General features: G+C 42.5%; 1 protein-coding gene across 3 annotated transcripts in view; it reads left to right on the forward strand.

The window, feature by feature from the left end:
- TMC6 (transmembrane channel like 6) overlaps window positions 1-14,989 on the forward strand; it is a 113,137-nt gene extending 98,148 nt beyond the window's left edge. For all 3 annotated transcript variants that reach the window (XM_073684183.1, XM_073684186.1, XM_073684184.1), the window contains 4 exons: window positions 2,661-2,837; window positions 5,748-5,826; window positions 9,230-9,307; window positions 14,778-14,989. In XM_073684183.1, coding sequence (XP_073540284.1) covers window positions 2,661-2,837; window positions 5,748-5,826; window positions 9,230-9,307; window positions 14,778-14,798 — 355 coding nt within the window. In that variant the 3' untranslated portion in view covers window positions 14,799-14,989. The remainder of the gene's footprint in view (window positions 1-2,660; window positions 2,838-5,747; window positions 5,827-9,229; window positions 9,308-14,777) is intronic.
- Window positions 14,990-23,321: the final 8,332 nt, after the last annotated feature.

Consider the following 23,321-nt stretch of genomic DNA (forward strand, 5'->3'; position numbering starts at 1 on the left):
TAACATTCCCACAATCCTCATGGGTGATTTCAACATCCCCACTGACACTTGCCAGTCAGCAGCATCCAAACTGCTGTCGCTTACTTCATCCTTTGGACTTACTCAGTGGTCCTCCTCAGCCACCTACACAGATGGACACACACCAGACCTCATCTTCACCCCACTCTGCTCCCTATATAACCTCACAACCTCCCCCCTACCACTATCTGATCACCATCTACTCACGTTCTCATCCCTGTCCTCCTCACCTGTCACCCATATCCAGCAACTAGCACACCCCCGCAGAAACCTTGCACATCTAGACACCCACACACTCTGACTCTATTCTACCACTGACATCCATATCTTCACTTCATGACACAGACAGCGCCACTGCTTTCTACAGTCCCACTCTCGCATCAGCTATTGACTCGGTCACCCCTCTTATGCATGGCAGAGCGCGACGAGTCAACAAGCAACCCTAGCACAACAACCTCACTAAACAGCTTCGACAAGCGTCCAGGGTTGCGGAGCAGCGTTGGAAGAAAACACATTCTCAAGATGACTTCATTGCATTCAAACAAGCAACACTCGCATTCAAATCAGCACTCCCCTCTGCTAAACAGGCCTACTTCACAACCCTCATATCTACCCTATCCTACAACCCCAAACAGCTATTTAACACTTTTAACTCTCTCCTCCACCCTCCACTGCTCCCTCCAACCTCCGTCATCTCTGCTGAGGAGTTTGCCACACTCTTCAAAAACAAGATTGACCAAGCACGGCAAGTCTTTACTGTCCGACCACCACAACCCCTTTGTTTTCCAACCCCATAACCTCCCTTCCCAACATCACGGAAAGAGATCTTACTCGTTTTCTCTCCAAATCACACCTCACCACTTGTGCACTCGACCCCATCCCACCAAATCCCCAACCTCACCCCCACACTCATCCCATCCCTAACCCATCTCTTCAACCTATCACTATCTTCTGGTACCTTCCCCGCTGCCTTCAAACATGCCACAATCACGCCCATCCTCAAAAAGCCATCCCTCGACCCAACCGCCTTGTCCAGCTATCACCCCATATTGCTGCTCCCATGTGCCTCCAAACTCCTTGAGCAACACGTTCACGCTGAACTTTCCTCCCACTTCTCCTCTAACTCTCTTCGACAACCGACAATCCGGATTCCGCCCCCACCATTCCACCGAAACTGCCCTTACCAAAATCACCAATGACTTACTTACAGCTAAAGCTAACAGAAAATTCTCTGTACTCCTTCTTCTTGACCTGTTCTCTGTTTTCGATACCTTTGACCACTGCCTCCTACCACAGATCCTCTCTTCCTTTGGCGTCAAAGACCTTGCCCTTATCTTGATCTCCTCATACCTTTCTAACCACACATTTAGCGTCTCCCACTCCCACACTACCTCCTCACCCCGCCCCTTCTGTGTTGGAGTCCCTCAAGGCTCTGTCCTAGGACCCTTACTCTTCTCAATTTATACCCTCTGCCTGGGATAGCTCATAAATCCCATGGCTTCCAGTACCATCTGTATGCTGATGACACCCAGATCTACCTCTCTGGCCCAGATGTCACCTCTTTGCTGTCCAGAATCCCAGCATGTCTAGCAGCCATATCCTCCTTCTTCTCCTCCCACTTCCTCAAGCTCAATGTGGACAAAACTGAACTCATTATCTTTCCCCCATCTTGAATATCTTTCCCACCTGATCTTTTTATCACAAAAAATGACATCACTCTTTCCCCTGTACCGACAATCCGCTGCCTCGGAGTAACCCTTGACTCTGCCCTGTCCTTCAAACCCCCACCCAAGCTCTCGCCACCTCCTGTCGCCTCCAGCTTAAAAATATTTCCAGAATCCGTTCTTTCCTCAACCGTCAATCTATTAAACTGCTTGTGCCTGTCCTCATCATCTCCCGCCTCGACTACTGCAACATCCTCCTCTCTGGCCTACCTGCTAGCACTCTCGCACCCCTCCAGTCCATCCTTAACTCTGCTGCGCGACTTGTCCATCTCTCGCTACTCCTCTGCTACCCCCCTTTGCAAATCCCTTCACTGGCTCCCAATTGCTCAGCGTATCCAGTTCAGACTACTAACACTGACCTACAAAGCCATCCATAACCTCTCTCCTCCGTACATCTCTGAACTAATCTCCCGATATATTCCCTCACGTAATCTCCGGTCCTCCCAAGACCTCCTTCTCTCCTCCACACTTATTCGTTCCTCACGCAATTGCCTCCAAGACTTCTTCCGGATATTCCCCATCCTATGGAATTCTATGCCTCAACACGTCCGATTATCCACCACACTTGAATCCTTCAGACGGAACCTGAAAACCCATCTCTTCGAACAAGCTTACAGCCTGCCATGACCTTGCTTGCTGCCACCAGAGCTACTGCAACCCCTCAACCTACTGTCTCCTTCCCCATTCCTGTAGTATGTAAACGCGCAAGAGCAGGGTCCTCTTCCCTCCATACCAGTCCATCATTGTTGGTTTGTTTACTGTAAGTGATATCTGTATTTGGTATGTAAACCCTTCTTATGTACAGCGCCATGGAATCAATGGCGCTATATAAATAAATAATAATAAAAATACTATCTATATAGGATGAATAAACCGTTCTCTGGTATTTATTGTGCTCCATATCTATCTCCTTCTTAGTGTGAAGCCTTCAGTGTCTTGTGGTCCATTCCGCTCTCTAAATACTATGTACGAGGCAGGGAAGTTCTATGTTCGACAACTGGAAGTATCCAATCCCCGGCTCAGTTGGGTCAGCTGGATTCACTACTACCTTTGGGAAAATACATTCTTCATTTATCTTGCGGCTGCAGTCCTGCTGTGAGTAATTAATAACATTTGAGTCATATGAAATTTATTGTTGATATTTGTGTTAAATGTTTTTTATTAACATGGCCAGATTGTAATTCATTTTCAGCATTGGGGGTGTTAGACTGTGAGCAACCACTATTGGGGTATATGGAAGAAAGGGAGCCCTCATTATTTTAACCTGAGCAAAGTGTTTCTTGCTGTTTGGTTGTATTCGTGCATTACACAGATGAGTCTTGAATTCTCCATTTTAAAATCATTTACTTGGAAATAACAAATGAGCTCAATGTAGAGTTTCTATGTTCTAGTCTTCCATAGTAGGAAATGTAATTCTATGTAATGTGTGATCTTTTCCACTTGTTAGGCAGACTAACCAACCATTCCCTTTATATATCTTTTAAACCATACTCTCCACTTGTGTCGTGGACCGTACAAGTATAAAACAAACCAGCAAAAAATGGAAGATGGTACATCCAATATGGCACAATATAAGATATCTTTATTACAATGGATTTTATGGTTTCTAAATATAGATATGTACCTTGTGTCTCATAGTGCTTTAATAGTGTCTAATATCTGCCTTTGACTTATAATGCAGTCAAATGGCCTGCCACATATTATGGACCCTATATAATACAGGACAGTCAACTCCTACACATACTGTACAGTATGTATCTGGTAAACATGATCCCTGCTTAAGAAGGTATAAGCAATATAAGAAAATGCAGCATCAAGTTAGAAAGAGTTTCATTTGGGAGCACAAAGCATACCAATAATCTAGATAAAGAGATCCAGCTATCAGTCCATGTGGATCAGAAGATCCCGCAAGCGTTTCACCTGTCTGCCCGCTTTTTCAGGGGCAACTCATGTATACAATTGCTTAGCACTGACGTCAAGATCTGTGGTTTTATGAAGCAGGTGAGCAGCAGTATATTGTGGTGCCATACATTGACCTGGTACACACAGGTGTCAGTTTCTATTATTATCGAAGATATGAAAAAATCTATTTTGTATCCGTTCCCTTGCAGATACCTTTAACCTTTTTGAAGGTTTGTCAGGCTTTTTTTTTTTTTTTTTAAGAAAATTTTTAAAGCAAGTTACACTTGAAGATTAAAAAAAATATGAATGTGGTCTATTAGGTAAAAACTATGAAAATAGTACACAATAAGGGTGAAACCAAACAGCGTGGTTGATTACTTTTGCAATTTATGTCCACCCGGGAGTTGACTCTGCATTGGGCAACCAAATTATCAGCAGAGTGGATGTGATTTGGAAAAGCAGTTTGCCCTTTAAAGCATTACTCTGGTGGTGTTTATATTTCACTGTTGGAGAGATATCGCTAATACATGTTCCTTGCCCCTAGTAATATACTTTACCCCTTCACGACTTTAAGGGCTTGTTTTTTTAAGGACAAGGTGTACTTTTGAACAACACCATTGATTTTACCAAGTAGTGTACTTAAAAACGGGAAAAAAATTCCAAGTGTGCTGAAATTGCAAAAAAAAAGTGCAATTCCACAATTGTATTTTTCTTTTTTTTACCATGTTCACTAAATGATAAAACTGACCTGCCATTATGATTCTCCAGGTCATTACAAGTTCGCTGATACTAAACTTGTATAGGTTATTTTTTATTTAAAAGGTGAAAAAAAAAATTTCAAAGACTGTTAAAAAAGCGCCATATTCTGAAACCAATAGCGTTTCAATTTTTCGGGACACTGGGGCCTGGTGAGGGCTTATTTTTTACTCGCCGAGCTGACTTTTTTATTGATACCATTTCGGGGTAGATTGCCTGTTATTGCAATGTTGCGGCGACCAAAAAAACATAATTCTGGCATTTTGATTTTTTTATTTTTTTTTTTATCATTGCGCCATTTACCGATCAGATTAATTATTTTTATATTTTAATAGATTTGGCGTTTCTGAATGCAGCAAATATATGCATGTTTTATATGTGTATTTTTTATTTCTTTTTTTTGTTTTATTTTAAATGAGGCAAAAGGGGGAAAGTTGAAGTTTTTATTTTTTTTTTTTACTTCAATAGTCTCCTTAGGCACTTAAAGCTGCGATCTTCTGATCGCTTGTGCTACACATAGCAGGCCTTCAGCTCTGCTATGTGTAGCAAAAATCATAATCTGCTATGAACACTGGCCACAGAGCGGTGCTGATAGTAGATCTGCAATGACAAGTACTAGGGTCTCCTGTAGACCCCCGGTTGTCATGCCAACCCATCGGCGCCCCGTGATCATGTTACAGGGTGTGGTTTGTGACACTCTTCCGGCGCGCTCATGTTAAATGCCACTGTAAGAGATTGACAGCGGCATTTAACATGTTACCAGCTGTGGGTGGATCGCTGTTAGGGGCACATGACAGCTGATCTGATCAGCTGTCATGTGCCTGAAAAGATGCGGGCTTAGCGCCGGAGCATGCATCAAAGGGGGATACACGACCTATGACGTACTTATTCTGGCATCTCCAATCCTGTTCTGGCATTTTGTGACTGCAGCTCCTGACTGACCGGTAGTCAGAGGTAACTGTCACAAGATGCCAGTGTAAGTCTATGGAAGCCCCATTCTGACTCTCATAGACTTACATTGAGTAGTGACCTCCAGCTCACCCAGAAAACACGAGCGATCAGGCAGGTCATAAACTGCTGGAGGCAAACCGGAGCAGTGCCAATAACTGAAGAAAATGGCAGCTAATAAGTATAATTACTAGGGGCAGGGCACATGCATTAGTAATATTACTCCGGCAGTGGAGTGGAGCTTTCACCTTCCATATAATTTCTTTATTTGAAAAGTGAACATTTGTCCCCTAACATAGTTACATAGGTTGAGAAAAGACATGGGTCCATCAAGTTCAACTTTTCTCCACTAGTTATATATTCTGTTTTGCTAACGATTAAGTCTCTTTTCTTTCTCAGGATTGTAATTTACTTCCATATTCAGATTGTGAATGGACAGAGGAGAATCGTACGGCTACTGAAGGAGCAGATTGCAAATGTAAGTAGTTGTAGTGATTCGTCACAGTAATTATATGAAAGAAGATAAAGCGGTGCCTTTCTTCTGAATTTTCTTTAAAACACGAGTTTGGTAGCCTTTTATGTTGTATGATTTATAGGTTTTCTTTTCTCTCCTGTGATTATGAAGGATGCCAAAGTAAATGATTTAAAAAGAATGATGTATATTCTCTGTAGGGCAGAGTGTACTGATTTTGTAGGAGTTGACATATAACAAACATAAATGTGTGTATTATTTTTTTATTGTTTGATGAATCTGTATTAGGAAACACAAGATAAAGTAGGAAGTTACAACATGGTGAGATAGGGAACAGAGCGTTTGCCAAGTGCGACGCCCAGGCCTACTCAATATAATGGTTAACATACCTAAAGAGTGATTCATGCCGACGAATCATAAAGTTTTCTAACAAACAACGAAACCTTTTTATATTGATGCATTGAGTTTGCAATCTGCAAGTGAGTTTCTGCAGTATAATAAATATTTCCATGTATGCAGAAGAAAGTTTCACACTTGCATCATAGGAACTTGTACTAATGACAAGTATAACGCGATGCTATTCATCAGCTGGCCCTGACCGTACTAGAACATATACTTTCATACACACTTATCAGACTTGAACTACTGCTTTAATTTCTAATGACATATAGGACTAATCTTTATTTTGGGTGGGAATACCCTTTGACCCCTTTTGTGTCAAGTGTGCAGCAACCTTACTGTTAAAGACAAGTGACATAGCAATGACACAGGCACAGATGTTGCATTAGTAACCAAGCATGTGATGGGACTGACTGTTAAAGGGAAACTCATTAGAAATTGGAGCTTGGCTGCAATGGATGCAGCTTGGTATGTTTTAGGCTGGATTCACACATCCATGTGTCGTGGACAGAGTACAGACAGATGCACGGACTGTTCGCGATACTCCTGAACCGAACTTGAGCGCCTTATATATGCCTGTGAGGCTTTTGATTTCAGGTTGGGAGACACGTAGCTGGTCCAAGAACCTTCGATCTTGACACAGATGTGTGAATGCCACGTTGCAGAGAAAACATAGCTTGATTTGCTGGCCAGGGATTATAAACAGATACCTGATTTATTGGAGAAGGGAGGAAGCCGTCTAGAGTCTGCACCTAACTAGTCAATTCACTACCTATAATTCCCGACTGGCTTCTCAAACTATATTTTCTCCGAAACATATCTGGCTACAATCGTGATACACTTCCCGATGTTGCCGTTTTTGATTTTTGCACTTTTATTTTTTGCTTACCTTCTTCCAAGGTTAACAATGGTAAAACATCCACAATTCCACCATTATTTTGGGGTTCCATGTTGTATAGCGTTGGCAACATGATTCTGGGTTGCAATAAAGCACGGAAATGTTTAGACAGTTGAGATCAGAGCTAGCTCCGGTGGCTGCTGTATAACTCATCTCCTGGGCCTGCTTCATACACATAAGAAATATTCTTAGTTTATTTTCTCAATTTCCCTCTATAACTAGAACAACTAAATGCTAAGCTATACAGGTGCATCTCACTAAATTAGAATATCATCAAAACGTTAATTTATTTCAGTTCTTCAATACAAAAAGTGAAACTCATATATTATATTGAGTCATTACAGAGTGATTTATTTCAAGTGTTTATTTCTGTTAATATTGATGATTATGGCTTACAGCCTATGAAGACACAAAAGTCATTATCTCAGTAAATTAGAATACTTTATAACAACAGCTTGAAAAATGTTTTTAAAATCCGAAATGTTGGCCTACTGAAATGTATGTTCAGTAAATGCACTCAATACTTGGTCGGGGCTCCTTTTGCATCAATTACTGCATCAATTCGGCGTGGCATGGAGGCGATCAGCCTGTGGCACCGCTGAGGTGTTATGGAAGCCCAGGTTGCTTTGATAGCAGCCTTCAGCTCATCTGCATTGTTGGGTCTGGTGTCTCTTATCTTCCTCTTGACAATACCCCATAGATTCTCTATGGGGATAAGGTCAGGCGAGTTTGCTGGCCAATCAAGCTCAGTGATACTGCTGTATATAAACCAGATATTGTTACTTCTGGCAGTGTGGACAGGTGCCAAGTCCTGCTGGAGAATGAATTTGTCATCTCTAAAAAGCTTGTCGGCAGAGGGAAGCATGAAGTGCTCTAAAGTGCCCTGGTAGACGGCTGCGCTGACTTTGGTCTTGATAAAACACAGTGGACCACGGACGGACTGGGACTGAAATTCAGCCCTGGCATATAAAAGCACACAGGCCCATGCTGTCCCTTCTCCCGAGCCCCAGATGGAGATATCTATTACTTATATCACCCTCCCTGAAGGAAATCAAGATTTTCAATATGTCTAGTAATACCGCTATATAAAATGGAATAATAATAACAATATTGCAAATAACAGACAAATACCAACAAACCATAACCAAATATTACCCGTATATACAGTACTGATAATACCACCATACTGATTGTTAAAGGGGTTGTCCAGGCTTGGTGTTAAAATCTATGTGACTTCAGACTTCTGAATCCTCATAGCTTGCACAGTCAGGATTCTCCGGTGCCAGCGTTGGGAGAGGTCGTCATGTGACCACAAGTATGGGATTTCCACACCTCCGGCCACATTCCAACTAAACGTACTCTGCTTTGCTAAATTCACTTGTATTGAGAGAGGCCGTGCACGTCTAGTCAGCATGTGATCGCATGAATTCAAATCATACTTGTGGTCACATGACCGGCCGCTCCCGACACCGGAGAATCCTCACAGCACGCGATGCACCCACTATGAGGATTCAGAAATCTGCAGTCATACAGATTTAACATTAAACCTGGACAATCCCTTTAAAGGGGTATTCCCATCTCCAACATCCTATCCCAATATGTAGTGGGTGTAATAATAATATTATTAGCAAATAACTACAATTAGAAATGTAGTATAGTATTTTTGATACACTATGTCTCTTTCCTCATGTGCAGGCATTGCAGGACCTTAAGCATCCATGGTTACGTCCACTGATAAAGTGACAGTTAGCTAGCTGCTAGTGGTCGTAACCGTGAATACCTAAGGTCCTGTAATGCCTGCACATGACGTAAGTGGCACAGCGAATCAAAAACACTGAAGTAAAACAAACAACTCTTAATCCTCCAGGCGGTTTGATTCAGTACCAGTTTCCTTCTTCCCACAGGCCACATATCACTTGTACACTTTCTATGTACTGTATGTCATAGAATTAGTATGCACCAAACACACAACACATAGATAGCAGTACAATCCTGCAGTGACAGATTCTCAGCATGTTTTATTAAATTATCAAAGTAAGAGAAATTCGTTAAAACCAGAGGGCCGATGTAAGCGTTAATAAAATGTGCTTGTGGTTTATCTTGTTGCTGTAGGAAGGAGAAGACAAACGCTTCCTCATCAATAGACTCCATTCAGTTTATGAGAAGAAGAGCAGAGCGCTGCAACCAAAGGTATGACCTCCTACCGACTGGGTAATTATGGGATGTATCATATAGGGAAGCTTTCAGTAACGTAACAAAGAGAATATGGATAGTTTAGATTGTAGCTAAAACTACAAAATGTGCGGTAAAGTCATGCGATGCTTTAACTGGGTTTTATCTTCTCCAAAAAGTGATGGCTTATTCCTGGGATTGTCCTTCCTAATGAATGAGAGTCTTAACTGTTGGAGCCCCCACTGCGTCTGAAAATGAAGAGGTTTCAGACAGTACTGCTTTAGTGAAGTGCTCTCTTTAAGGGTTGTATATGATAATTGGTCTGATGTCGGATCGCAATGCACGGATCGGCCACACATCTCCTGACCTGAGCGTGATGGCCTCATATAAGTCTTTGAAGCTGTCACGCTCTGGTCAGGAGATATGCGGCCAGCCCGTGTATTGCGATCCGACATCAGACCGATTATCATGGACATGTGAAAGAGTCCTAAAGTGTTTCCCTGGATATTGGGGCTCACAGCTACCATCTGTGCAGGGAACTACAGCTGGTCCCATTCACTTAAAGGGAATGTGTCATTTAAAAAAATTCAACAATTGAAAAAATGTATAGTATGAAAGTTTTAGTAAAAAAAAAAAAGACATTTTTATTGGTATAAAATATGAAACAATTTATAAAGTTTTGTGTTTTTTCCACTTTACAACAGTAAGGGTAGCAGTTGCTGAAATTTGCCATAAAAATCTAGTGTACAGCTAGGTCACATTACGACTAAATGTGGGCGGGATCTGCTCACGTGTCTGACATCACTCCTACCCTCCCATTGTGGGCGTTTACAAAGGGATAAATGAGGATGAAGTTTAGGATCATAGTGCATATTGTTGGTGACTGCAAAGTGACTGGGATTAGATGCGCTGCTCTGCTATGTCAGGGTAAAGACTCCTTCAGATGTCTGTAATGCAGGGACGTCTGAAGGCTTACACTGACATAGCAGAGCTCAGTCAGTGTTCAGAGCACATCCACGTGATGACTACACTGCTGTGATCTGAACAGTTCAGCACTAACCGGCGGTGAACACATGTCGGCATTGTCCTACTAATTCCAGGTACCAAGTCTCTGCCATATGCAGTGTTCTACATTCAACATTGTACTACTGCCGAGCGCTAATCAGAACTGACCACCCTGATACTCTGCTCATCGTTCGCCACATCCTGGCACCTCCCGTCGCTTCTTGCACTGTGAGCAGTGATGGGGGGAAATTGTAGCTCACAGCATAGCTGTGGAATACAACAAAATGGTGCCTGGCTCCTCCCACAGCTTTGGGCATGCCGATTTCACAGCTGAAGCAGCCACAGTGCAGGAGATGCGGTTGGACTCCAATTGCATCTCTTATGGTCTGGGACTGCCGTATTTGCGGTATATAAGTGTCGTGCTCAGACACAACACAAATTAAAATGGCAGCCCCTAACGGCTGCAGAAAAAAAAATATAAATTAAAAAAAAAATGTTTTAAAAAGGTACATTTAAATTTGTACTAAAATAATTGAGGATATAATTATTAATACAAAAATAAAAATTGTGACACATTCCCTTTAAAGAGGATCTTTCACCAGTGTTGGCATGTTAAACTGAATACATTAAGGAATAGTGGCTGAAGACCTGACTGAAACGTTTTTATTTTTTTATTTCTTCTCTCAGTTGCAGAAAAAATAGCTTGTAAAACTTAGGTTATAACTTTATGGTAAGTCCCAAAGGGGCATTACCAGAGATTTTTCATTGGGGGCGTGCACTTCTTCCTCTGCTTGATGTTGACCAATCATAAGCAGGCAGCAACACATACAGTGGGTACGAAAAGTATTCAGACCCCTTTAAATTTTTCACTCTTTGTTTCATTGCAGCCATTTGGTAAATTCTAAAAAGTTCATTTTTTTTTCTCTTTAAAGTACACTCCAAACCCCATCTTGACTGAAAAAAAAACAGAAATGTAGAAATGTTTGCAAATTTATTAAAAAAGAAAAACTGAAATATCACATGGTCATAAGTATTCAGACCCTTTGCTCAGTATTGAGTAGAAGCACCCTTTTGAGCTAATACAGCCATGAGTCTTGTTGGGAATGATGCAACAAGTTTTTCACAGCTGGATTTGGGGATCCTCCGCCATTCTTCCTTGCAGATCCTCTCCAGTTCCGTCAGGTTGGATGATGAACGTTGGTGGACAGCCATTTTCAGGTCTCTCCAGACATGCTCAATTGGGTTTAGGTCAGGGCTCGGCTGGGCCAGTCAAGAATGGTCACAGAGTTGTTCTGAAGCCACTCCTTTATTTTAGATGTGTGCTTAGCGTCATTGTCTTGGTGGAAGGTGAACCTTCGGCCAAGTCTGAGGCCTAGAGCACTCTGGAAGAGGTTTTCATCCAGGATATCTCTGTACTTGGCTGCATTCATGTTTCCTTCAATTGCAAACAGTCGTCCTGTCACTGCAGCTGAAAAACACTCCCATAGCATGATGCTGCCACCACCATGTTTCACTGTTGTGATTGTATTGGACAGGTGATGAGAAGTGCCTGGTTTTCTCCACATATACCGCTTAGAATTATCACCAAAAAGTTCTATCTTCGTCTCATCAGACCAGAGAATCTTATTTCTCATAGTCTCGGAGTCCTTCATGTGTTTTTGAACAAACTCTATGCCGGACATATTTCATATGTCTTGCACTGAGGAGAGGCTTCCGTCGGGCCACTCTGCCATAAAGGCCCGACTGGTGGAGGGCTGCAGTGATAGTTGACTTTGTGGAACTTTCTCCCATCTCCCTACTGCATCTCTGGAGCTCAGCCACAGTGATCTTGGGTTACTTCTTTACCTCTCTCACCAAGGCTCTTCTCCCACGATTGCTCAGTTTGGCTGGATGGCCAGGTCTAGGAAGACTTCTGGTGGTCCCAAACGTCTTCCATTTAAGGATTATGGAGGCCACTGTGCTCTTAGGAACCTTGAGTAATGCAGAAATTCTTTTGTAACCTTGGCCAGATCTGTGCCTTGGCACAATTCTGTGTCTGAGCTCCTTGGGCAGTTCCTTTGAGCTCATGATTCTCATTTGGTCTGACATGCACTGTGAGCTGTGAGGTCTTATATAGACAGGTGTGTTCCTTTCCAAATCAAGTCCTATCCATTTAATTAAACACAGCTGGACTCCAATGAAGGAGTAGAACCATCTCAAGGAGGATCACAAGGAAATGGACAGCATGTAACTTAAATATGAGTGTCTGAGCAAAGGGTCTGAATACTTAAGACCATGCGATATATTTCAGTTTTTCTTTTTTTAATAAATTTGCATAAATTTCTACATTTCTTTTTCAGTCAAGAAGGGGTGCAGAGTGTACTTTAATGAGAAAAAAAATGAACTTTTTAGAGTTTACCAAATGGCTGCAATGAAACAGAGTGAAAAATTTAAAGGGGTCTGAATACTTTCCGTACCCACTGTAGGGGAAAGAACAGCATGCCCTCACAATAGTTGGAACACCTTTTCTCCCGTGTGGGACATGTAATGAGACAGCCTGATCTCCTCACTGAACTCACTGTGTGTGGTTAGAGTGTTGGGAGCAGAGATGAGTGTGATTATGAACACCTTCCAGCTTTCAATTCACATCAGTCAATGTGGAGAGAGGCTGAACTGAGATTTGTCTCATTACAAATACCTCTGCATCTACAGCTCTTCTCTCACAGTGCTGTCAGCTATGCTGTAGTGCTTCTCCTTCATACTGATTTCGTGAACTAAAAGCTGAACAAGTGTTATTCATCGCACTCCTCTCTACTCCCAGAACTTTGTAACGACACACAGCTCTGAAGTGAGAGCAGAATCATGTCTCACATGAAGAGCAGAGACATACTGCCGGTTAACTCGTGCGAGGATCTCCTCACACTGAATGGACTGGTCGGCACCTTTCCTGACCTGAACATAACAGTATGATGGATTTCTATGCAGCTGTCAAGCTCAGGTCCGGAGAAGTGCCGGCCAGTACGTTGTTTACGGTGCGATCCTCAGACGAGAAATACAGCAGTGTGTCTCTGCCCTAAGAAACATGTTCTAAGCTATTGTGGAAGCATGTTCTTCGTTCCCCTGTATGTTGCTGCCTGCTAATGATTGGTCAATGTAATGCAGGAGAAGAAGCACACACCCCCAGAGACAAATATCTGGTAACACCCAGTTGCATTTATCAGAAATGATAACCTAAACTTTACAAGCTAATATCTCTGCAATAGGGAAGAGAAATGGAAAAAAATAAAAACTACTCTTTACTCGACTCTGCAGCCACTATTCCATGATGTGATTGGTTTAACATGCTAACACTCGTGAAAGTTCCTCTTTCAATAAAGCTGGGTTGCAGTTACTTGCAGAACCTGTAACCAACGAGGTGTAATTCCCAGGATGGAAAATCCCTTTTTAAAGACAAAAAAATATATCCTGTAAGAACGTACATAAAAAATTAATACTTAGTCCAATCCATGTTACTTGGGCCTTTTTGAAACCATTGGTTGAATACATCTAAAGTAAAGCAACATTGCAAATAAGCTTCGTTATAAATCTACTTATCTCTACAGCTTCTATGCATGCATATGTGTCTTCATGAATATAAGCTACATACAGTAGAAGAGGTGACTAGGCAGAGTAACCTATGAATTTTATACAGTGAATCCTTATTACCTGAATTGTTCTACTATTGGGAACACTGTAGGCTGAAGAAATAGATTGATCTATTAAAGGGAATCTGTCACCACATTTGACCTATCTCAATTATTAATATGGACATACAGGTTATAGAATACTGAAAAAAAGTAATTCCTGTATTTCTCATATCAGATGCATGGTTGTTGAGAAATCCTCTTTTTATATAAATGACCTATTCCAGGCTATAGGGAGGATGCTGCCTGGAAGATAACTCTTCCTCCAGAGCTTATTTTACATGAAGGAGGAGTTACCAGTGTGATGTGTAATGGCCGCTCTCTGCTCTCCTGATCTCACTGCAGAGCGGTGTGTGATTATACCTGACACATCTGCAGGCTCCTCTCCGCTTACATCTCACAGGCAGACAGTTTGCAAGAATACAAATTTAATTTCTCCTGTCCTGTGCTAGTTACTTGTCTCACTCTAATAACTCCCACATCATGTAAAATAAGCTCTGAATGCAGATTCTCATGCAGATCAGTGTCCTCCCCATAGCCTGGAAGAGGTCATTTATATAAAGTGATAAAAGATGATTTCTCAACAACAAGACATCTGGTATGAGACATACAGGTATCACTCTCCTCAGCCGTCTAGAACTTCCATGCCTGTATTAATAGTTTAGATAGGACAGATGTGGTGACAGATTCCCTTTAACCAATATTTGCATCTGAATTATTCAAACATGATCTGTTCTCTTGAAGATAAATATAGATTATTAACATAAATGTGGATTATTACCATTTGTATTAACGAAGTTCTAAATTCCCATTATTTTCAGCCAAACACTGGAACTGACTAATGATACCTTAAGCAAACTGGAGAACTAACTTGCCCATCTAACACTGGAAACTGGACCTCGATGTGTGCCAAAGACTGTCATCTCACCTAAAGAGTGGTGTGATGTTATGTTCCTGCCAAACGCTGTACATTTCAATGACTGAAATAACCACTTTGTAATATTTGTCTATTTATAATAAATGTTTTACTGTCGCTCTGCTGTCTTCATTGGGCCATAGACCCACATAACCAGTGTAGTCATGCACAGATAGTAGTTCACACCTATAGTTTACAATGTTGGTCTGGCTTCTATTTCATGCACTGATATCAGCTCACTCTCTCTAAGGCTTTGTTCCCACATGTTCTGGGTTTTTACTTCAGAAATCTGCAGCAAAACTGATCTCTGGCAGGAAATCAGCTGCGTTTTTTTTATGCGTTTTTTCAGTGTCTTTTCACTTTCCATCTGTCTCTATGCATGTACATAAAGTTCTGTGAAAAAAAGAACCCCACTCTATTTTGCCATCTAAAACGCTGAAAAAATGTACCTGCTTTTGTTGGTGCGTTTTTTTCACCACCCATTGCTTCCTGTAGGTGAAAAAACACTGCAAAAGTGACATGCTCTATTTTTCAAAAATCCAACCAAGGCACAAAAAAAAGATGTGTGAACAGAGAATTCTGGTTTCTCATATACTTTGCTGGCACTGCAAAACGCAGCTGAAAATTTGCATAAAAAAACTGCAGAAAAATATGCTGAAAAACCCAACGTGTGTGAACATAGCCTTAGGCTAGGACTTTATAGTGTCACCTATAAGGTGAAATTTTATTGGCACTTGTGCTGGAATTTCTATGTTTCAATTTATGGGAGGTAAAGTTGAGCTTCTCTCCTAAGGAGCAGATATTGAAATTACAGTTCAAGTCACAGTTCAGAAAATTTCAGGCAATGCCATATTACTGTGGGGCTCTAGCCCTATAAGCACTCAAATTTGAGAATCTGATAGTCCAGCACTGAACTGCAACATAATCTGTTAACACTGTTCTACACATTTTCAAAAGTTGTCAGGTTGCACTCATCCTTCTTCTTTCCCCAAACACGGTGAGTGGAGTTGATACCAAAAAGTTATATTTTGGTCTCATTTGAACACATGACCTTCTTCCATGTCTTCTCTGGATCATCCAGATAGTCATTGGCGAACTTCAAACGAGCTTGGACATGTGCTGGCATGAGCAGGGGGACCTTGCAGGATTTTAATCCTTGACAGCATAGTGTGTTACTATCGTAATGTTTAAGACTGTGGTCCCAGCTCTCTTCATTGACCAGGTCCTCCTGTGTAGTTCTGGGCTGATTCCTGACCTTTCTCAGACTCATCCTTACCCCACGAGGCAAGATCTTGCATGGAGCCCCAGACCAAGGAAGATTGACAATCATCTTGTGTTTCTTCCATTTTCTCATAATTGTACCAACAGGTGTTGCCTTTTCACCACGCTGCTTGCCTAGTGTCCTGTTGCCCATCCCAGCCTTGGGCTGGTCTACAATTTTGTCCCTTGTGCCCTTAGACAGCTCTTTGGTCTTGGCCATGGTGGAGAGGTTGGAGTGTGATTGAGTGTGTGGACAGGTGTCTTTTATACAGGTAACGAGTTCAAACAGGTGCAATTAATACAGGTAATGAGTGCAGAGCAGGAGCGCTTCTTAAAAAAGAAAAAAAAACGAACAGGTCTGTGAGAGCCACAATTCTTGCTGGTTGGTAGGTGATCAAATAGCATTTTATTGCATGAAATAAGTAATTATTTATAAATCATACAAGGTGATTTTCTGTTTTTTATTTTTAGATCGTCTCTCACAGGTGAAGTGTACCTACAATACAAAGACTGGAGAGATCTTTAATTTTTAAGTTTGGAAAATTTGCAAAATCGGCAGTGTATCAAATACTTATTTTCCCCATTGTAGGTCATATGTGGTGACAGATTCCCTTTAACCCCTTTATCCAAAAGCCTGTTTTCACCTTTATGACCAGGCCAAATTTTACAATTCTGACCACTGTCACTTTATGAGGTAATTACTCTGGAACGCTTCAACGGATCCCCCTGATTCTGAGTATTTTTTCGTGACATATTGTACTTCATGATGGTGGTAAAATTTCTTCGATATCACTTGCGTTTATTTGCGAAAATTTTGCAATTTTCAAACTTATAACTCTCTAGCTTAAGAAATAAATCACACAAAATAGTTAAGTAACATTTACCACATGTCGGCTTTACATCTGCATCATTTTTTAAACATAGTTTTTTCTTGTTAGGAGGGTTAAAAGCTGATCATCAATCTTTAATTTTTCCAAAAAATGTTACAAAACCATATTTTTTAGGGACCACATCCCATTTGAAGTGACTTTGGGGGGGCCTCTATATATGACAGAAAATACCTAAAGATGACACCATTCTAAAGACTGCACCCCTCAAAGTCCTCAAAACCACATTCAAGAAGTTTATTAACTCTTCAGGTGCTTCACACGAATTAATGCAATGTGGAAGGAAAAAATGAACATTTTACTTTCTTTTCATAAAAATTTAACTTTAGCCCAAAATTTATTTTCACAAGGGTAACAGGAGAAAATGGATACCAAAAGTTGTTGTACAATTTCGTCTGAGTACACCGATATCCCATATGTGGTTGAAAACTACTTTTGAGGCACAGTGCAAAATTCAGAAGGGAAGAAGCGCCATATTAGACGTCAGATTTGCTGGAATGGTTTGATGGTGCCATGGTACATTGGCAGAGCCCCTGAGGAGCCAGGACAACAGAAACCCCCAATATGTGACATCATTTTCAAAACTACACCCCCAATGAATTCAACTATGGGTGCAGTGATCATATTAACACCACATATGCCTCACAGGATTTTATACCATTGGGTGGTGAAGAAAGAACAAATTACATTTTTACCACTAAAATGTTGTTTTAGCTCCAAGTTTTTAATTTTTCTAAGGGCTAGTAGGTAAAAATGGACCTCAGTTTGTTGTCAAAATTTCTCCTGAGTGCCCCTACCCTACATGTAATCTGGAAATACTTTTCAGGAACTGTGCAAAGCTCAGAAGGGAAGGAGCGCCATATTATAATACAGATTTTACTGTTATGGTTGGTGCCTTGACCTACTGGGAGAGCCCCTGAGGTGCCAGAACAGCAGAACCCCCCCTCCATAAGTGAACCCCATTTTACAAACTACACCTCTCAATAAATTCATTTAAAGATGCAGTGATCATAATGACACCACAGGTGTGTCCCATAACTTTATACCATTGGGCAGTGAAGAAAAAATAATTAAAGTAAGTAAAAATGGCACCAAAATTTGTTCCGCAATTTCTGCTGGATGTGGCAATACCCCATAGGTGGTTGTACAGTACTGCTTAGTCACACGGGGAGACTCGGGAGGGACGGAGCACTATTTGCCTCCTGGAGCGCAGATTTTCCTACAATAGTTTGAGGACTCCATATACAGAGCCTCTAAGTGCCAGAAGAGCAGAATTCCCCCTCAAGTGACCCCATTTCGTAAATTATATCCCTTTGGGAATTTACATGTGTAGTGATTATTTAAACTCCATAGGTGTCCACAAACAAGCAGCAGTGGATGCTGTGGAGTGAAAATTGAAAACTGTCTTTGTAATGACCAGTATGTTGTAGTGACCGGCTCATGTTTCTGGAGACACGCACCTGTAAATTAAGCGGGCTGTCATCACTACAGGAATACCAAACATGTGGACGCTATATGTGGTTTAGACACATCGGGGTCCAGAAAAGAAGGGGGCATTTGGGAGTGCAGAATTAGTTGAATTTATTTTGGAGGGCGAGTAGCCATAGCGCTTTTCCAGAGCCTTTGTACTACCAGTAACATGGAAGCCCCTATATTTCCACTGACAGATGACAGACCTGAGTGAGGACTTGCTTTTATTGTGGATTGAGTTGAAGCTTTTATTGGGAACATTATACATAACATTTTGGATCACATTTATCCAGCTCTCTACACTGAGCACTTACAGTGGTGGCCAAAAGTATTGGCACCCCTGCAATTCTGACAGATAATACTCAGTTTCTTCCTGAAAATGATTGCAATCACAAATTCTTTGGTATTATTATGTTCATTTAATTTGCTTGCAAGGAAAAAACACAAAAGAGAATGAAGCAAAAATCAAATCATTGATCATTTCACACAAAACTCCAAAAATGGGCCAGACAAAAGTATTGGCACCCTCAGCCTAATACTTGGTTGCACAACCTTTAGCCAAAATAACTGCGAGCAACCGCTTCCGGTAACCATCAATGAGTTTCTTACAATGCTCTGCTGGAATTGTAGACCATTCTTCTTTGGCAAACTGCTCCAGGTCCCTGATATTTGAAGGGTGCCTTCTCCAAACTGCCATTTTGAGATCTCTCCACAGGTGTTCTATGGGATTCAGGTCTGGACTCATTGCTGGCCACCTTAGAAGTCTCCAGTGCTTTCTCTCAAACCATTTTATAGTGCTTTTGGAAGTGTGTTTTGGGTCATTGTCCTGCTGGAAGACCCATGACCTCTGAGGGAGACCCAGCTTTCTCACACTGGGCCCTACATTATGCTGCAAAATTTGTTGGTAGTCTTCAGACTTCATAATGCCATGCACACGGTCAAGCAGTCCAGTGCCAGAGGCAGCAAAGCAACCCCAAAACATCAGGGAACCTCCGCCATGTTTGACTGTAGGGACCGTGTTCTTTTCTTTGAATGCCTCTTTTTTTTCCTGTTCACTCTATGTTGATGCTTTTTCCCAAAAAGCTCTACTTTTGTCTCATCTGACCAGAGAACATTCTTCCAAAACGTTTTAGGCTTTCTCAGGTAAGTTTTGGCAAACTCCAGCCTGGCTTTTTTATGTCTCGGGGTAAGAAGTGGGGTCTTCCTGGGTATCCTACCATACAGTCCCTTTTCATTCAGACACCGACGGATAGTACGGGTTGACACTGTTGTACCCTCGGACTGCAGGGCAGTTTGATCTTGTTTGAATGTTAGTCAAGGTTCTTTATCCACCATCTGCACAATCTTGCGTTGAAATCTCTCGTCAATTTTTCTTTTCCATCCACATCTAGGGAGGTTAGCCACAGTGCCATGGGCTTTAAACTTCTTGATGACACTGCGCACGGAAGACACAGGAACATTCAGGTCTTTGGAGATGGACTTGTAGCCTTGAGATTGCTCATGCTTCCTCACAATTTGGTTTCTCAAGTCCTCAGACAGTTCTTTGGTCTTCTTTCTTTTCTCCATACTCAATGTGGTACACACAAGGACACAGGACAGAGGTTGAGTCAACTTTAATCCATGTTAACTGGCTGCAAGTGTGATTTAGTTATTGCAAACACCTGTTAGGTGCCACAGGTAAGTTACAGGTGCTGTTAATTACACGAATTAGAGAAGTGACTCGCCCCCTGGGCCTTGCGTATACGTGTAGTGGGTTACCCGGAACCAGGTCTCTGGGGGTTGTAGAATCCGTGGCGGTGACCCGGTCCCGTGGCCCAGGGCGGTCAGGCCAATGGCGGTATTTTGTGGGGGTTTTAGGTTAATTGTCCGACTACGCCACCCGTGGATTGCGGTCAGTGTGGACCGCCGCTGCAAGGTAGACCGCTGGGGCTGATGGTGTATGCAGCTGAGGTAGTGTGACTCCCCACGGGAAGAGTGGAGCCCCAGGGCAGTAAGAGTGGATGATGGGAGTGATGGTGCACGGGCGTCCCAGCACTAGTAGTGCTGGTGCGGCGATGAAGCACAGAGACGTGGGGCTGCAGTTCAAGTTCTTTACTCACAGTTCTTTATATTCCAAGTCACTCCGCCGACAATGACTGCCCGAGCCGTGCTGCGTCCACCAGATGCGGGGCTCGGTCAACCCCCAGGCAATTCCAGAGTGTGTCACAGGACTCCCTTCTATTCCTTTCTCTGGCCGTGCCCCACCAGTGACACTGCGTCTGTCCAGCTCCTGCGGGCCTTCTCTTGGGAGGGCTTCGTGCTCACCTCCCTGACCCTATGTGGTGTGCCTTTCTAGTAGGTGTAGCGAGGGGTCGCACCAAGATATGATCGCGACCGCCGGTCCTTGGCTGAGGATTAGTCACCTCCACCAACTTGGGATCCGGTACCCTGTTCTGCCAACCCGTCACCTGCAATCTCCTGGGCCTTTGGGGTTCCTTCTGCCCTCGTGTCTCTGGGCCTCTCTGGGTGTTCTGTTCCTTTCCTTTCTGTTCCTTTCTGTATCTGTCCTCTCTGCTGGCTCTGGCCTTCACTCCAGGCCTGCCTCGTGGAGCTGGGCCCAGACTGAGCCACAGCTCCCTGTCAGCCCTCTCTGGCTGAACTCCTTCTCTTCTCCAACTCTCTGCACTGACTTCTTCTCTTTCAGTGCTGGCTGGGCCTCACAGGCTAGGCCCGCCTCCGGAGCAGAGCTCCACAGAGGCCCTGCTCTGTCACTTCCTCTCTCAGACTGAACACTGATCTAAGATGGTGCCCACCTTATATACCTCCCTCTCTGTGTATGAGCCCAGGTGACTTGCAACCAATGGGCTCCTACCTATGCCCAGAAACCGTCCCCTTCTGCTCCTACATCACTGGGTTTTCCTCCCCCCTCCCCACTCCAGCCAGGGACATGTTCTGTCGTGCCTGCATTACTGTACTAATGGGAGCACCGTTGAGCTGTCCCCCGGAAATGGGGTGTGTGTGATGCATGCAGCCTACCGAGCCCTGGTCCACACTCCATCCTTACCCGGGAGTGGAATATCACACCTCTGGCAGAGGTGCAATACCCCTGTAGCGGCCGAACCCTCGGGGCGCTACAGAAGCATCACATAATTTTTCAAACAGTGCCAATACTTTTGTCCACCCCCTTTTTTAGGTTTGGTGTGGAATTATATCCAATTTGGCTTTAGGACAATTCTTTTTGTGCTTTTTCATTGAAGACAAATTAAATGAAGATAATAATTCCAAAGAATTTGTGATTGCAATCATTTTCAGGAAGAAACTGAGTATTATCTGACAGAATTGCAGGGGTGCCAATACTTTTGGCCACCACTGTACATCGGGGTTTCCATCTAAATCTACAAGTGATGTGATTCAGATGAAACCCCTGAGGGATCCATTAACTATAATGAGACAGCAGAGTTACTCTGGACTTCGTCTGCCCCCTGTTCAGCGTTGTCCTTTTTTTCAGAGGTTCACAAAACTGTGGCCAACGGCACTTTTATGCACGCCTAAAATGATGGACACTGCCGGATCACAGGTCAGACGGCGTCCACAGTACGTCCATCTGCCTCATAGGGAATCTTCCGCCGGGGGTTCCATCTGAATCACGTATTTCAGAGATTTATACAGAAACGCAGAGTGCAGGATAAATGTGAGACGAGCCTTACTGCGATCTTTGGGAGGCAGAATGAACAAATCAACAGCAGGAGCTGTAATTTTTCCATATTTCTGCCGATAAAGTCCTGTGAGGGCTTGTTTTTGCAGGACAGGTTGATGTTTTTATTGGCCCAATTTCTGGGCACATGACATATTTTGATCGCTTTTTTCAGGTCAGTATGATTACAGCGATACCACATTATCATTTTTTTTATGTTTTGCCGCTTTTACACAATAAAAACTTTTATAGAAAAAATTATTATTTTTGCATCACTTTATTGTGAGAGCTATAACTTTTATTTTTCCTCTGATGGAGCTGTATAGCGTCTTGTTTTTTGCTGGACAAGATGATGTTTTCAGAGATGCCATTTTTATTTACATTCTTCTTTTTGATTACGTTTTATATCACTTTTTATTTGGCGGTATGATAATACAGCATCGTTTTTTTTCTAGTGTTTTTTTTTTTTTTCATGGTGTTCACTGAAGGGGTTAGCTAGTGTGCCATTTTTACAGGGTGGGCTGTTCCAGACGCGGCGATACCAATTTTGTGTACTTTTTTTTTCATACAAATTTTTATTTAAGGGTACAATATATATTTTTTTTCTTCTTTTTTTAATTAAAAAAAAAAAAAAAAATTTACAACTTTTTTTTACTTAGGCCACGGCCCCACTATCAGTATTTGGTCAGTATTTTTTCTCAGGAGTGGGAGCCAAAACCAGATGAGGAACAATCAGAGAAATGGTATAACAGAAACAATTGCACCAATTCTGCATTTATCACCCACTCCTGGCTTTGGCCCCCACTCCTGAGAAAAAATACTGACTAAATACTGATAGTGGGGCCGTGGCCTTAGTCTCACTATAGGACTTTCTCTTTTTGTAGTCTGATCGTAGTTAAGCATTGCTATGCTTTTTAACTGCCAGTGCTGCACTGACACAAGTTAGTTAGATTATATGTGGCACCCCAGGGGTCTGGTTTCCACAGTAACGGCAATGTTATGTCTGAGAGCAGGTGGGAGGTCTCTTGGTCAGGAATCCTATGCATGCCACACCTCCTGCCCAGTCCTGGGAGGGGAAGAACTTCCCCTGTATAAACCTGGGGCTGAGGCAGGGTTAGAGAGTTGAGAGGGAGAGTTCAGCCAGGAGGGCTGACAGGGA

The sequence above is a fragment of the Phyllobates terribilis genome, unplaced genomic scaffold (genome assembly GCF_046119375.1).
Source record: "Phyllobates terribilis strain yellow unplaced genomic scaffold, ASM4611937v1 Scaffold_5__5_contigs__length_657084704, whole genome shotgun sequence".
Lineage (NCBI taxonomy): Eukaryota > Metazoa > Chordata > Amphibia > Anura > Dendrobatidae > Phyllobates > Phyllobates terribilis.